This window comes from Lemur catta, chromosome 18, assembly GCF_020740605.2.
Source record: "Lemur catta isolate mLemCat1 chromosome 18, mLemCat1.pri, whole genome shotgun sequence".
NCBI classification, from domain to species: domain Eukaryota; kingdom Metazoa; phylum Chordata; class Mammalia; order Primates; family Lemuridae; genus Lemur; species Lemur catta.
In genome coordinates, this window is record NC_059145.1 from 36,229,097 (window position 1) to 36,244,981 (window position 15,885).

Here is a 15,885-nt window from a genome sequence, read left to right on the forward strand (position 1 = left end):
GTCAAGCCTTTAAATAGTACTGAATTCCATTTCAGTTTCATAATTCACTTATTAAACTTCTCTTGGGACTATTTCCCTAGTGTGTTGTGTTTTGTTTTGTTTTTTCTTCCTGTGATCAAGAATAATATCTGCCTAATAGTGTGCCCAGCACAATAACTAGTAAATCCAAACAGAAATAGCTCTAAACATCAAGAACTGTGGGTTGAGGAGAAAACTGTAAAACCTCATCCAGTATATTAGGATTTTGTCTTGCACCATGTGCTGTTGCTTACTGAATGACAGACTAACACTTGCTCTAAGCAAAGCATTACAAATCTCAGAATCCAGGCAGGAACACAGTGGCTCACACCTCCCAGTATTTTGGGAGGCCAAGGCAGTATCACCTGAAACCAGGAGTTTGAAACCAACTTGGACAGCATAGTGAGACCCGGTCTGTACAAAAAAATTTTTAAAAATTAGCCAGGCATGGTGGCATGTGCCTATAGTCCTTCCTACTTGGGAGCTGAGGTGAGAGGATTGCTTGAGCTCAGGAGATCAAGGCTGCAGTGAGCTGTAAAAGTTAAACAGAATTGCCATATGACCCAACAATTCCGCTCCTGGGTGTATACTCAAAAATATTGCAAGCAGGGATTCAGACAGATACTTTTACAAGAATATTAATAGCAGCACTATTTGCACTAGACAAAAAGTGGGACCAACTCAAGAACCCTAGTGTCCATCAATAGATGAATGGATAAAGATATGATGTATACATATGATGGTATATTACTCAGCCATAAAAGGAATGAAATTCTGATACATGTTACAACATCGATTAACCTTGAAAGCATTATACTAAGTGAAATAAGCCAGTCACAAAAAGATAAATGTTGTATGATTCGCTTGTATGAGGTAACTAGAATAGGCAAATTGGCAAATTCATAAGAACAGAAAGTAAAACAGAGGTTACCAGGGTGTTTGGGGGAAGGGAAGGGAGATGGGGATTATTAAATGGTTACAGAGTTTCTGTTTGGGATGATGAAAAAGTTCTAGAAATAGTTAGTAGTGATGATTACACAACATCATGAATGTACTGAATTCCACTGAATTTTACACTTAAATATGGTGAAAATGGTAAAGTTTATGTATATTTTAGCATATTTTTTTAAATGAGGGGAATGGATTATCTCTGTTCTGTCTGTAGACATTTAATGATGCCAGGAATCCAAAAGTAAGTCACAATGTTGAGCATGGGAAGTAGAACCCGTGCACTGGAGTAGAGTTACGCGGCCTGCACAGAGAAGTCTGTCCCAAGGAAGAATTTGTTGTCTGTTTTGACTTAACGTTGAGTGGACTTGAAATGTTACCAGGGAGTTTTCAACAATCATGTGTCTTCGATGATTCCTTGCAATGGGGAATGACAGGGTGGTTCAAAATAGCATAGCCTTGGTTATCCCATCGGGTGTTGTTGTGTTTGTTGTTGCTTTGCATTATGAGGATATGATATTCCTGAAGGATCTGATACATTTTTAATATCTCAGCACATTATTTCATGCTTATTAAAAAGTATCCAAACAGATTTATCATGATTGCTATTAAGACTATATGTTGGCTGGACGTGGTAACTCACACCTGTAATCCTAGCACTCTGGGAGGCCAAGGCAGGAGGATTGCTCGAGGTCAGGAGTTTGAGACCAGCCTGAGCAAGAACAAGACCCCCATCTCTACTAAAAATAGAAAGAAATTAACCAGACAACTAAAAATATATAGAAAAAATTAGCTGGGCATGGTGGTGCATGCCTGTAGTCCCAGCTACTCACTAGGAGGCTGAGGCAGGAGGATCGCTTGAGCCCAGGAGTTTGAGGTTGCTGTGAGCTAGGCTGACTCCACGGCACTCTAGCTGGGGCAACAGAGGGAGACGCTGTCTCAAAAAAAAAAAAACTATATGTTGTTAATGTGATAATAACAGTGAACTTCAATTTATTGAATGCATGTTGGGCACCATACGTTATATTGAGAATTTAATTTTAACAACAGCTGTATGAGATAATTGCCACAATTGTTCCCATTTTTCAGATGAGGAAATAAATAGAAAGATTATGTAAATTTCCCCATTAACAGCTGAGAATTGAACCTAGGCATCTTTGATTTCAGACCCTAAACTCTAGTTTTTTCAGAAGTGAAAATGTGAGGAAATTAAACCATATAAAATCTTTAGTATCTTTTTTTTATATCCACAGTGTATAATTAGGTGTTGATGCCGCCTTCTATTTGAAGTGAGATTCTGAATCCAGAAAATCCTTTAAAGTGCTAGAGAGTGTTATGACAAGATAGTCTTATGAGTCTTACTATGGCATTATTAGTGGGGGCCCAAATTTGCCATTTGAGAATCTCCTCACTTAAACAAAGGCCTCTTGTCATATTAACTTGCCAAGACATATTATGTTAGCTTTTTAATATTAATAGAATTCCTTTTGTTGAATATTTTCTAAGATAAAATGGCTTGATATGAAGCTATGATTTTTTTTACAAAGGGAGTCGTCTTCTGCCTCTTCCTCCGCGAGTTATTTTGCACCGACTGCATTCTCCCCAGACCTGCCCTGTTGCCTCTCACCTAGCAGACAACACCGTCCTCACACCAGTGAGAAAATACAAAATGGCATTCTCTTCACTTTCCCTTAAATGCAGATTTCCCTGCATCCTCATTGGTGTTAGCCACTTCTCCCTGCTGTCTGACTTGAGTCCCTCCCTTGATGAGGGTCCCGTATGCCCACGCCTTAAGGGTGTGCCCACACCTTAAGGGTGTGCTGCCAGTAAGCTCCCTCCCTCCTCAAGCTGACCTTTCCCCTCTGGGAGATTCTGTGTCCTCACTGGCTCTGTGGTACTGGGTGGTGGTGCCGTTGCCTGTGTAGGCAAGCCCAGGAGAAAGGAATCAAGGATGAGAGAAGAGGTGAGAAAGTCAGCCCCTGCCTGGGAGGAACTTGCTATCTGCTGTTGTCACTGTGAGTGCTGACATTAAACAGGCACTTCCTATGTGCTGGGTTCTGTACATTTCAGCCTCCCACCGGCCCTCCCTAGTTTACAGAGGAGCTGAGACGCAGGTTACACAGCTAGAAAGAAGCAGAGGCAGCGGGCAGTGCTTCTCCAGACCCCCACCTGTTGGTGGTCGGTAGGGCACTAAGGCTTTGTCCCTGCAGTCTCCTGAGGGAATGCCATTTCTCCCTTGACTTGTATTACTATTTTTGTGTTTTAATAACTTCCAAATCAGTACCCCTGAGTTCCAAGTGTCCCAAGGAGACCTTAGATGTGTTCACAACTGACTTCAGCTTCCCCACCCCCCTCTCAACCTAGGGGCTTTTCCTGGGCTTGCCTGCCCAAGCAACGTACCACCACCCAGTACCCAGAAACCAGGGTATCTAATCAGTCTTTTTTGTGGCCACCAAAGTGCACATCCTAAAATATAAAGCTTAATGGCTCATTCCCTAACATGTCCCCATTGGCCTGTGGATAAAGTCCAGATCCCTTAATGTGTCTCAGACACTCTGCAGTCTGGCCAGTGCTTCTCTCTTCCCTTCACCACCCCTCCTCCTACCAAACCTCTGACCCAGCCCTGCTGAAGTTCTTGCAGCTCTCGGAGTGCCGGCGCTCTCCAGCCAGCTCACCTCAGCGCCCCCCTCAGCTTAGCATCCTCGCTGGGTACCCCTGGCGCCCTGCAGCTCTGTCCTAGGGGAGCCCTTATCACCAGTGGTCCTTGCCTGTTTTCCCCACCTCACAATCACAGCACAGTGTTTGGCACCTGGTAAACTCAATAATTATTTTTCAAGTGGATGAAACAAACATTTGCCTGGAAAAATCTGGGTTTGTTTTCCTGTAGAAATGTGATTATACCATAGGGCTATCACTGTTATACTTCAGAAAGACTTATAGTCTATACTTCAGAAAGACTTATAGTCTTTCTGAGACCCTAAACATCATATTATTAGTGAATTAATTTTTTCAGCATAAACATACATATATACAAACAATTAAGTAGTTCACACATTTTAGGAATAAGACCCTAAGTTGAGGCTTCCTCTGTTTTCAAAGCACTTACATATGTCTCCCATTAAACTGTAAGCTCTCGGCCGAGCGCAGTAGCTCACGCCTGTAATCCTGGCACTCTGGGAGGCTGAGGCGGGAGGATTGCTTGAGGTCAGGAGTTCAAGACCAGCATGAGCAAGAGCGAGACCCCGTCTCTACTAAAAATAGAAAAAATTAGCCGGATGTGATGGTGCTCACCTATAGTCCCAGCTCCTTGGGAGACTGAGGCAGAGGATTGCTTGAGCCCAGGAGTTTTGAGGTTGCTGTGAGCTATGACGACACCAGAGCACTCTAGCCCGGGCAACAGAGTAAGACTCTGTCTCAAAAAAAAAAAAGAGGAAGAAGAAGAAGAAGAATGTAAGCTCTGTCAGAACTTGTCACTCCTTACTTTGCCTCTTGGGCTCAGATTATAGCAGGACCTGGCATCCTATGAGTACTCTACACAGTAAGTGAAGGTAACTGAATATGGCAATACTGCTTGAAGGTGCAGGACAGCATGACTATTTTTCCTTTGAATAGTTGCAATGATGTCAATAAGCCAATTTTCTAAAATATGTAATTTTAAAATTTTCAGGCTCAAATGCTTCACTTTTTCTTAAGGATTCTGTGATGAGTGGATAATGAGGGAGAATGGCCTGCTATTAAGTGGTTAAATTTATTTTCTGGTATTTGGGACCCAGTCCCTGAGATGTAATGCCTAGCTTTTTATCAAGAACAGTGAAAATAAAGGTAGGAGTCATCTGATTAGCATTTGGTCACTCTGTACTCTCTAATATCAATTCCCTATGTGTTACTGACATGGGGCAATTAGGCACAATAATAAGGTATTTCCCCTTCACCTTATATTCATTTAGCAAGAAAAAAAGGTGAATTCTAACACTATTGCCCAGAGTCTCTAAAAATTTGAATTTTATTACTAGTGCAGATTTTCATCCACAAACTTGGGGAAACTACATGTACCTTGGCCTTAATCCCTAGCACATCTTCAGTTTTTTCCATTTTTTATTTTCGGACTCCATCTATCCTTCTGCAAACTCCTTTAGTCGGTGAAAAAAAAGTTTAGTTGCACTGATATGGAAGAGATTTCTTTCACTGAGGGGTTTGTTTTTTTTCAGTCCGCTCCATCTGGACACAAACATCTGACTGTGGAAGAGTTATTTGGAACCTCTTTGCCAAAGGAACAGCCAGCAGTTGTGGGTCTGGATTCAGAAGAAGTGGAGAGGCTGCCAGGAGATGCCTCCCAGAAAGAGCCCAGCTCGTTCCTCCCATTACCCTTTGAGCAGTCAGGTGGAGCCCCTCAATCAGAAAACCTGGGTGTCCTTTCTGCTGCCCACCACTCAGTCCAACCTGAAGTCACCACCCCGGTGCTAATCACTCCAGCCGCCATCACACAAACTAGTGAAAAGCATGCCCCAAGCTACACAATCCCTTTGAGCCCTGTGCTGAGCCCCACTCTGCCCGCTGAAGCTCCTGCTGCACAGGTTCCCCCGAGCTTACCTCGAAACAGCACCATGATGCAAGCAGTGAAGACCACACCTAGACAGAGGTCTCCACTCCTGAACCAGCCAGTCCCTGATCTAAGCCACGCCAGTCTGATTGCCAACCAGAGCCCCTTCAGGGCCCCACTGAGCATGACGAACACAGCTGGCACATCCCTCCCAAGCGTTGATCTTCTCCAGAAACTCAGGTTGACCCCACAGCATGACCAAATACAAACACAGCCACTTGGGAAAGGTGCAGTGGTACCCAGCTTTTCTTCAGCATCTGGCCAGCTGGCCACACCTGAGAGCTTCATAGAGCCTCCCTCTAAGACAGCAGCAGCAAGAGCAGCGGCCTCAGCCTCCCTGAGCAACATGGTGCTTGCTCCCTTTCAGGTAGTGGCGGCAGGGTGGGAGTGGGTGGGGTGGGTAACTATCATTGAATGGGATGAAGCTACAAAGACCAAAGACCTTGGTCTTAACTGACTTGAGACAGATAATTTTAAAGAGTTACCTCTTTAAAGTTTGTCAGGATGTGAGGGCGATCTGGCTGTGACATCTGTCACCCCATTGATCGCCAGGGTTGATTCGGCTGATCTGGCTGGCTAGGTGGGTGTCCGCTTCCTCCCTCACCGCTCCATGTGCGTCCCTCCTGAAGCTGCGCACTTGGTCAAAGAGGACGACCTTCCCCGATAGAGGAGGATAGAGGAGGTCCATTCTTCGGTCAAGGGTATACGAGTAGCCTCGCTCCCTTGCTAGAACCTCCAAACAAGCTCTCATAAAGTTTGTCAGGAGCTAGGAGCCAGGGGAGGCAAAAATCCCTGTAGCAAACGACTAAATAATTGGTTAATGGTGGTGTAGCTCAATTCCACTTCCCAAAATTATTTCAATTGATATAATCTAAGAAATTGTATTTGTATTTTCTTATCTGGATATGCAGTCATTTTAGAGTTTTTTTGTTTATTTTGTTTTTGCCCAACAATTCCAGGAGTCCTCATTTGACTCAGGACCATAGATCCAAATTACTCCAAGCTTAGTTCCTCTCACAGCTCCCTGAGTACTCTCCTTGAGTGCCTGCCTTGTGCCAGGTACCCTAGGGTGCTGTTAGAACATCCCAGATTTGGAGGTATGAAGTCAAATAAAGCTTCCTAATGAAACTGATGTTTCAGCTGAGATTCAGCAACTCAGTGGAAGTTACCCAGACCTTTCCTAGGGTGGAAAAAGTGTTTGAGGCAAGGAGAATAGCATGTGTAGTGGCCCAGATATGAACGGGCATTTGGTGAACTTAAATGCAGTGTGGATGGATTAAGAAACTGTGTAAAGCAAGTTGCAGGAGCCAATACTGGAAGATGAAGAAGACTTTGTAAATTGTGTTAAGGAGTTTGAGTTTTGTTCTCAGAGCCCTGGAAGTCTTTGAAGGGCTTTGAGCAAAGGGTGATGTGCTGGGAAGGAGAAGACAGGAGTAGGACCAGTCACCCAAGTTTGAACTGGTAGGGCCTTGAATGTGGGAATGTGGACAGGTGGAGATGTCTCATCAGTGGGACTTAGTAGTAGACTGGGTGTAGAGGGTAAAGAAGAGTTTGTCCCTCACAATAATTCATAAGGTTGTTGAGTTTACAAAAGAGAAAATCAATTAAGGGTTCTAGTGACTAGTGTTAAATCACAGAACTGAAAACGGGTAGACCTGCTACTCTAAAACAGTATTGGTTGCCGTTCAGAATTTTAGTCTCATACCCTTTAACAACAATAATAATAATCCTCAGTCTTAGCATTTTACCAAATAATATTGAATAGAAGAGCCCATCATAATTATTATGCATATTTCTTAGTTAATGGGATATTTTATTCCATTCCTTTGAAATCTTATACCCAAAGAGAGGAAACTTAGTATCTTGGTCACATCATTATGTTATCATTCTTTGGTAATTTCTACTGAGGTTCTCTGCGGTATAAAAAGGAGAGAGAATATTCTGTTCAACAGAGAGGTATCATACCCCTGAAATGGGCCTGCTGCCACTGTCTCTATTGTTCTGGAAGCGTAACCAGCGATCTTGAACACGGCCCTCTGCAGATTCTGGCCTCTGGGACAGCATCCAGTCCAACCTGCCTCCTGGCAGGGGATGCTTACGTGAAAATTTTTATTTCTCTGGCAGTGGCCACTTTTAGGACCTGGGACTTTCTTAAGTTCTAATGTATTTGCTCTACAACAAGAAGGTTCTTTCTCACCAATGAATAAGGACAGCCTTGAGCATGTAGAAGTGTGCCTCTGTGTGAGGGCTGTTTAGTGCCAAGTTTAAATCACCTTATCCAGGAGTGTCTACTTCCTGGATCTCTCATCTCTACAGACTCAGCAGCAAAAATATGCCTGGGCTGTCCCTGGCTCTTATAAGAGATACAGGTTTCAGCTTTTTCTTTAAAGATGCACTAAAAGCCTTACAGGTACCTCCTTTCCCAGGGAAGCTAAAGAGAGGAGGCAGTCCAGGAGCCTCATTGTGCAGTTGGTCATTGGTTGCATTGTCACAAGTTCCTGTCAGCCTCTTCCCTCAGGAATCTAGGAACTAGTTAATGTCAGAACCATTCCCTATTGCTAACCTAGATTTTTCACCAGTAACTAGGAAATCTTCTTAGTAGAAACTTGCTACATCTGTTCATCTTTTCTTTTTAAACATTTCAGTCTATGCAGCAAAACCAGGATCCTGAAGTATTTGTCCAGCCTAAGGTGTTATCCACTGCCATCCCGGTAAGGACTCCCTTTTTCTGAAGAACGCATTATGTGTTTTTAAGTTCTTCTGTTGGGTGTGAAGTAAAATGTCATCACCTTAGTGAAAAGTTTTAGCTTTCAAGCTAAGGCCCATCTTAGAGGCCCCTCCTAGGCTGGGCTCTCCTGCCCTGTCAGACAGAGTTCATTGCTCTCCCTCTGGAGGTCTTGTGTCATCTCCGTATGGCTGTCTTCCCTGGCCATGTGTATAGAAGGCAGGGTCACAGGCTGGGCCCTCACTCAGTGTTTGTGAGTGGTTGACTGCCGAGAGTGTATCAGCCTGATTTCTCCCATCCAGGTACTAACCAGGCCCGACCCTGCTTCCCTTCCAAGATCAGATGAGATCGGGCGCTTTCAGGGTGGTTTGGCCATAGACAAGCCTGATTTCTATAAGCCCTGGAAGAACGTGGTGTCCCAGGGAGTAGAGCCCCTACTCTGCTACAGTCCTCTCATCTCCCACTCCTCTGACACAAAAACCTCCCAGGCCTGCATATTCTGTCCCTTTTTTGTCCTCCCTTCCCTCATTTTTTACATGTTGTCCCCACTCTCCATCACCCACCAACCTTGAAATACACACTCTTTTTTCAGTTCCTTAAGTGTCACATTCCTGTTTGCCTTTGAGCCTTTATTTAAATTATCCAGTCTCAAAATTTAAATTAAAGCCAGCTTCTTTTTTGAGACAGAGGCTTGCTCTGTCACCCTGGCTAGAGTGCAATAGCATCGTCATAGCTCACAGCAACCTCAAACTCCTGGGCTCAAATGATCCTCCTGCCTCAGCCTCCGTAGTAGCTGGGACTACACGTGCATGCTACCACACCCAGCTAATTTTTCTATTTTTAATAGAGATGGTGTCTCACTCTTGTTCAGGCTGGTCTCAAACTCCTGAGCTCAAGCAATCCTCCCGCCTCGGCCTCCTGGAGTACTAGGATTACAGGCGTGAGCCACCATACCCAGTCTAAAGCCCCCTTCTAACTGGTCTCGTTGAACAGTCTTTTCTGTAGTTTGTCCTGCTCCTGGTGATCAGCAGGAGCTCTCAGCCTGGTTGGCACCAAAAAAAATGAGCTAAATGGCCCAGATACCAGAAAGTACACCCTTAAAACTGTGGCAAGCTCTTTGCTATTCGTGAATGAGAAGGTGACATATAGGAGAAAGAGAAATGTAGATTTCTACTGATTGTAGCAAATGCGGGAATTATTTTAAATGCTTATTATTACTATTATAGTTTAGTATATTCATATTATTAGCTATAATTAGCCTAGAAGCACATCTAAATGGAAGAGAGAGGTCTATGTTAGCTGTATTTTTAAGAAATTTTATCTTTGATACCTGTAATGGTATCAAATCTGATAAATAGATTGAACATAACTGGATTTTTAAATTCTTTTTTATGAGTCTTGACACATATATGTAATATCCCTTGGGTAACCACTAACTCAATCAATATGTAACATTTCCATCACCCCAGAAAGTTCCCTCATGCCCTCTTCATTTCCCCTCCTCTCCCAACCCCCACAAAAAAATTTTACCTTTTTAATTTATCATAAAATTATTCTTTTTTTTCTTTTTTTTAATTTTTTTTTTTTTAAGGCTAGACAGGTGAAGCAGTGGGAGTGGAGAAGGAACAAAGGAACGTAGGATTGTTCTTACTATGTATTCTTTGCTATTATTTATCATATTCACCTTCTGTGGTAGTTAGACTTGGGTTCTTCATCCTTAAGCAAACAGAAACGTCATAACCAGGTATAAAATGTTCAAATGCTTCTACTGATTGTTTGCCTGAACCCAGAATGGTTAGCATTTGACTCTGCTCCAGCTTCACACCGTTTATGCCTCTTACCAGAGGTTGCCTGCGCTGGGCCCGGTGCCAGCTTCTGCACTTGGGTGCAGGATGACCACTGTTCCCTGTCAGGTTGCAGGCCCCTCACTAGCCACTGCAGCGACCACCGCGGTGTCTTCAGTCCTGCTGTCTCCAAGTGTTTTCCAGCAGACGTTTGCAAGGTCCTCAGACCTTGAGAGGAAAGCAAGCTCCCCTTCTCCTCTAACTATTGGAACACCAGAAAATCAGAGAAAGCCTTCCATTGTTCTCAGCAAGTCCCAGCTCCAGGATACATTAATACATCTAATAAAGGTATGTAGGATATCAGTTTAGTCTTTGATTTTTCAGTCTTTAATGAAAGAAAACAAATTGTATAAGTTCTTCCTGCTAAATCAGTTCATAAAGTAAATTCAAAGACTAGCTGGGAGTAATGTTTCTCTCTTCTTGAGCGTGTACTCCTTCCTGATGGAGAACTCGCTGAGTGAGTTCCAATATATTAATTACTGTCTCTAGGTGGTGGGATTATTGGGGTAATTGATCATTAGCCATACAAATTACTTACAGTTTTTGTAAGCTATTGTCAAGGAAGTAAGTTCTGATGAGGTAAATGTGACATTTCATGTTCTTAACCTTTATCATCTCTTCTAGAATGATTCCAGCTTCCTCAGTACACTTCATGAAGTCTACTTGCAGGTTCTAACCAAGAACAAAGACAACCACAACCTATGACTGGAACAGAATAAATCTGAAGGCAGACACAAATAGGCTTCATCATGGAAACTTCTAAACAGAACGTTGAGTTTTGAGAATCCTGAAATCAAGCCTATGAGAAAGAGACTCATTCCATAAGAATGTTTTCCAAGTAACATTCTCAGTGATAAAGGAGGTTTCACTGTGAAGCATCACCAGCAAACCTTTGTTTTGACAAAAAAAAAGAAAAAAAAGATCATTGTGTTGAGTTATGTGGGTGTTTTCATCAGCTGTAAGCAAGTATGTGAAATAAGGAGTCTCTCAGCTTGCTTTCACTTTCAAGGACATAGGAGGAGTAGTCACCAGCTTTACTGCAGCCGCAGCCCAGCCCAGCCCACGCCCCTTCCCCTAACCCTGCCTCGAGAAACTTGGGCATTAGGCTGATAGTTAAGTTCTGAACAGAGGAGAAGTCAGCTGTGCAAAGTAGCTTTTAAAGATCAGAGTTTTAAGGATCTGAGTTTAAGTTGGTAAATTAGGAATTATTTGTTCAAGTGAAGTATATTTGTTATGAATGCCCTATTTGGGCCTTTAAAGTTCTGAAATGTCTTAATAGCATTTTGTCCCCAGTGCTGCCTTGCAGCGCACTCCCAGCGCAGCACTAATGTTTGAACAGAGTGCCGGCAGGCTCTAGCGGTGGGGGAGCAGGCATGGCACACCTCTGAAGCAAAGGCTGGGGCTGGTAACACCCAGATCCTATCAGATCTTCATTATAAGTTAAGCTCTCCAGTGATTTTGAAAATGTGTGTGAAGCACAGCTTTATTTTCCTTTTCTGTCTAAACACAGTTAGAAATCATTGTTGATTGTTTTCCTTAACACTTAGACAAAAGGACCAGTGAACCATCTGTCTAAGCCATCCTGGTTCCATTCCTTGAGTGTACCAAGAATAGTTTTAAAGCTATGCAGAAAAGGGAGCTGTTATTCACACTGCCCTTACTTTGTTGTAGATTATGGAGTTGAAAAGAAAGTATGAGATTCAGAACTTTACCAGTATATTCCTAGGCTGTGAGTATTTTCCCAGCCCAAAGTGTGAAAATATGTAAAGATGCTTTGTTATGCTGCTATTGATCTGCCATGATTTGTATTTATTCTTTTATGGCATGTAATGGTGTTTAGTAATATTTTAATGTAGATTTGATTTATTTCAGCAATAGTAATTTTAAGATATTCTTTGAATGAAAGTGTCTTTGTTTCTATAATACAGGTCATTTTGTAGTATTTAACCAATTAAGATGCACTGCTTACTTTTCTGAGCACTATTTAATGATGGGATAAAAACCCAATTGGCTCAACCAGCTAGCATAAGGATTAGCTGCGAATAATGCTGACAGATGTGATGGTTCCTTGGGAACAATCATTTAAGCTTTAATGGTAACTCAATCATAAGTCTATAGATTTTTTTTCTAGCTGAAATTTTAGAAAATTATTTGTGAATTATATACTTGTTTTAGTTGGTCTTAGTTTTTTAGCAATACTTTGATTGGCTTTTGTTAATCTAAACATGCTTCCTGGACAACATTTCTGCTTCTCCATTAAGTGTCTTCTCTTGCTGTCTACCTAGTTATGTGTGAATTATGCAGAATTCAGGGAAGCTTTTAAGTTTTCATGCTCAATTAGGAATAGTTTGTTTTCAAAGATAGTGTGTAAATTCAGCAACCAAAAATGAATTGCTTGTGCATCATATGGGAAATAGGAAGTTATAGTAAGAAACACAGTGTCACTGACACTAGGAGATGGTGTTCAGGGAGCCACGTGACTGTTCTCATAAAATGGATGTGTCAGGAGATTTGATCACACCCCAGGTGTAGTCTCAGTGGGCTTTGGTAGATGACGAATCAAGGGATTTCTGTTATAATGGAAATTTGAATTTAAATAATGCTTTTGAGTATGTGTAATATTATGAGAGGTTTAAGAGAGAGTATCCTAAAGAGGGTCTGTAATCCAATCTGTTAATGTTCACATTTAATGCTAGGAATGAATGTGATAGTAAAGAGGATCTATGATAAGGCTTCCCTAGTGTGAGAGTAAACTTTTAAGTGCCCAAGTCATGGAGACTTGAAAAGAGTAAACCTGTTTCAACTCCCAAATTTATATATTCAAAGCATTTACTTAAAATTCAGAAGCCAGAAATTCACAATCATGATTGCCAGGAAGTTTGGGCCAAAATGAGTCCATGGAGAAGCCAGGCCAAGTCTGGATGGTTACAGTTGGATGACCCTGGCCGAAAAGTCACAGTTCCGTTGCCTTACTCCTCATTCAGGCTTACTATCCAGAACCTCGTGCTAGCTTAGGTTGCATGTTTACATTGCTGCAGTGTCTTTGCTGGAACCTTAGTTGAATCACAGTGGACACCAAGATGGAGACACTTCTTGCTAGATTTTGCAGAACCCCCAGGAGACCTGCATTTAAACCACTCTGTCCATGTGTGTGCCTACCCCTACCCCGAAGGTCCAAGTGTAGGCTCAGAGGAGCAGCCCAGAGCTTGCAAGAGGAGGTGTGTCTGGGGTGTCACTGGTGGGTGGTGCTGCTCTTCTTGTCGTAGTTAATGTGATGTCTTTGAATGGACTCTCACACCTCCCAGACAGCCCTGTTCCTTTTAGGCAGAAGCTCCTCTTCCTTGCACATCTCTCCTGGGATCTGTGAGGTGTGAGAGTTGGCCTACTTGACTGAATTCTAAGTTTTCAAGTGGCTGTCAGTGTCAGAAGCATTTCATGCTGTCTGTGAGTGGAATGTCCACAGCCCACCTTTGAAGGCTTAGGCATAGCCATCAGAGACGGGTGTTTTGTGAAGAACCCAAGTCAGTCTGGGTCCTTCTCTACAGGAGGATGCGCAGGCTTTGTTTAGAATATGTCTGGCCCGATTTTGCATGTCAAGCATTTGTTCTTTTTCTGGCCCATGTTTTCCTGTAGAAATTATAAACCCCATCAAATCCACTACTAGGTAAATATTTTTAAACCATGCAGCTTTATTACTCTCCTCCCCCAAAGAATGTAGTTTGAAATTTTCTCATTCTGGTAGTAGAGGCCCTAACTGCCATTGTATTACTAATAATGCAACATGAAATTGAAGGTGCCTAACTGCTTAAAACACAAAATCAGCCATCATACTGTAACTGAGAGGAATGAGAGGTGGCACAGGCACGAGTGGGCTCAGCCCGAGTGAGTGAAGAGAACTGAGGAATCCCAGGCACGAGTCCTGCGTCCTTGCTGCGCACACTCTGCAGAGCACGTGTTTCTTTCTCGCCGACCTTTGGTTTTCTCCAGCTGTGTTCAGTGTACCTTCTGGAACCAGCAGAGCCCTGTGTTTTCAAGTGTCTGTAATGTTAAGATCTAAGCAATGTCAAGCAACATATGCTAGGCTTTTGTAACGCTGTGCTTGAGAACATTTCCCTGAGTGGGCCGGGGCCTCAAAAGACCCTGTTTTTCAGCAAATTCAGCAGGAGAGATAAGTGCAATGTTTCACTCAGTTTTGTGTTTGACATCTTCATTTAAAGTGCTAAGATGCAATATCATTCACTTTGAAGTGGGGAAAATGCAAAATGTGTTTCCCTTTTATCTGTGTGATTCCTTAAGAAACATGTTTTTAAAATATGTGTTCTAAATGGTTTTTTATTCTGTATCACTGCTTTGGCCATGTGGCTCTCATGACTTTCATTATACCAGATTCTCAGCTCCCTGAAATGCGGGGATGAGAAGCTCTGGAATCACAGCAAAATTTTTGTTCCATAAGCGCAGTACTGCATCATCAACATTTTTAATGGAATGGATTTTGTACCGTCTGTGTATGTTTGCAAATATTAAGTTATTACATGTTTTAAAATGAGCGTTTTTCATCCTAAATTTTATATGTTTGCAAATATATTTTTTTAATAAAATTTCAAAACCAAGTTTTAGCACCTATTAAATTTTAATTGTGTTTTTATTTAATTTATAGAAATAGGAACTTTTAAATGAACTGCTGCACTTCACCAGGGCCCCATACTAGAGACGGGGTCTGGTGAGGTAACAAAACCAACAAAGAAAACCCTCATCCACCTGGTTTCCAGCCTGTATAGTCAGGGTTCTCCAAGAAACAGAACCAATAGAAACATAGATAGAGCCGTGCGCCATATAATGATGTTTTCGTCAACAACGGACCGCATATATGACAGTGATTCCATAAGATTATAATACGGTGTTTTCACTATACCTTTTCTATGTTTAGATACACAGATACTTTGACCATTGTGTTACAGTTGCCTACAGTATTCAGTACGGTAACATGCTGCTCAGGTTTGTGGCCTAGGAGCCATAGGCCAGGCCTGTGGTGGGCTGTGCCATCCGGGTCTGGGTCGGCACACTCTAGGATGTTTGCACAGCGAAACTGCCCAAGGGTGCGTTTCTCAGGTCCCCACCGTTAAGCAACGCATGACTGTGTAGATACAGCAGTTCCCTGCTTGTCCGAAGTTTTGCTTTCCACAGTTTCAGTTACCTGCAGTCAACCAAAGTCCAAAAATATTAGATGGAAAATCCCAGCAATAAACAATTCATAAGTTCTAAGTTGTATGCTGTTCTGAGTAGCGTGATGAAATCTCTCACTGTCCTGCCCCAGCCGTGAATCACCCTTTGTCCAGTGCATCCATGCTACCCGCCCTTCAAGCACCTAGTAGCCATCTCAGTTATCAGATCAACTGTCACGGTATCCTAGTACTTGTGTTCAGGTCACCCTTAGTTTATTTATTTAATAGTGGCCCCAAATTACAAGAGTAGTGAGGCTGTGAAGTGCTTCCTTTAAGTGAAAAGAAGAAAGTTCTTGACCTAATAAGGAAGGGGAAAAATTGTGTGCCGAAGTAGCTAAGATCTGCAATAAGAACAAATCTATCCAATTGTGAAGAAGGAAAAAGAAATATGTGCTAGTTTTGCTGTTGCATCTTAAACTGTGAAAGTTATGGTCACAGCTCATGGTAAGTACTTACTTAAGATGGAAAAGGCATGAAATTTGTGGGTGGAAGACACGAACAGAAAAGTGTTCTGATTGAAGGCAACAT

The 15,885-nt window shown here is 42.4% G+C and overlaps 1 protein-coding gene across 2 annotated transcripts in view; it reads left to right on the forward strand.

Annotated features, from left to right (window-relative positions):
• DCP1A (decapping mRNA 1A) overlaps positions 1 to 14,758 on the forward strand; it is a 50,596-nt gene extending 35,838 nt beyond the window's left edge. Inside the window, exons 7-10 of one of the 2 annotated variants that reach the window (XM_045529983.1) lie at positions 5,175 to 5,933; positions 8,212 to 8,277; positions 10,136 to 10,423; positions 10,760 to 14,758. In XM_045529983.1, the coding sequence (XP_045385939.1) occupies positions 5,175 to 5,933; positions 8,212 to 8,277; positions 10,136 to 10,423; positions 10,760 to 10,840 (1,194 nt within the window). In that variant the 3' untranslated portion in view covers positions 10,841 to 14,758. The remainder of the gene's footprint in view (positions 1 to 5,174; positions 5,934 to 8,211; positions 8,278 to 10,135; positions 10,424 to 10,759) is intronic. The other variant, XM_045529984.1, reaches the window with a different exon arrangement.
• The last annotated feature ends 1,127 nt before the right edge of the window (positions 14,759 to 15,885 follow it).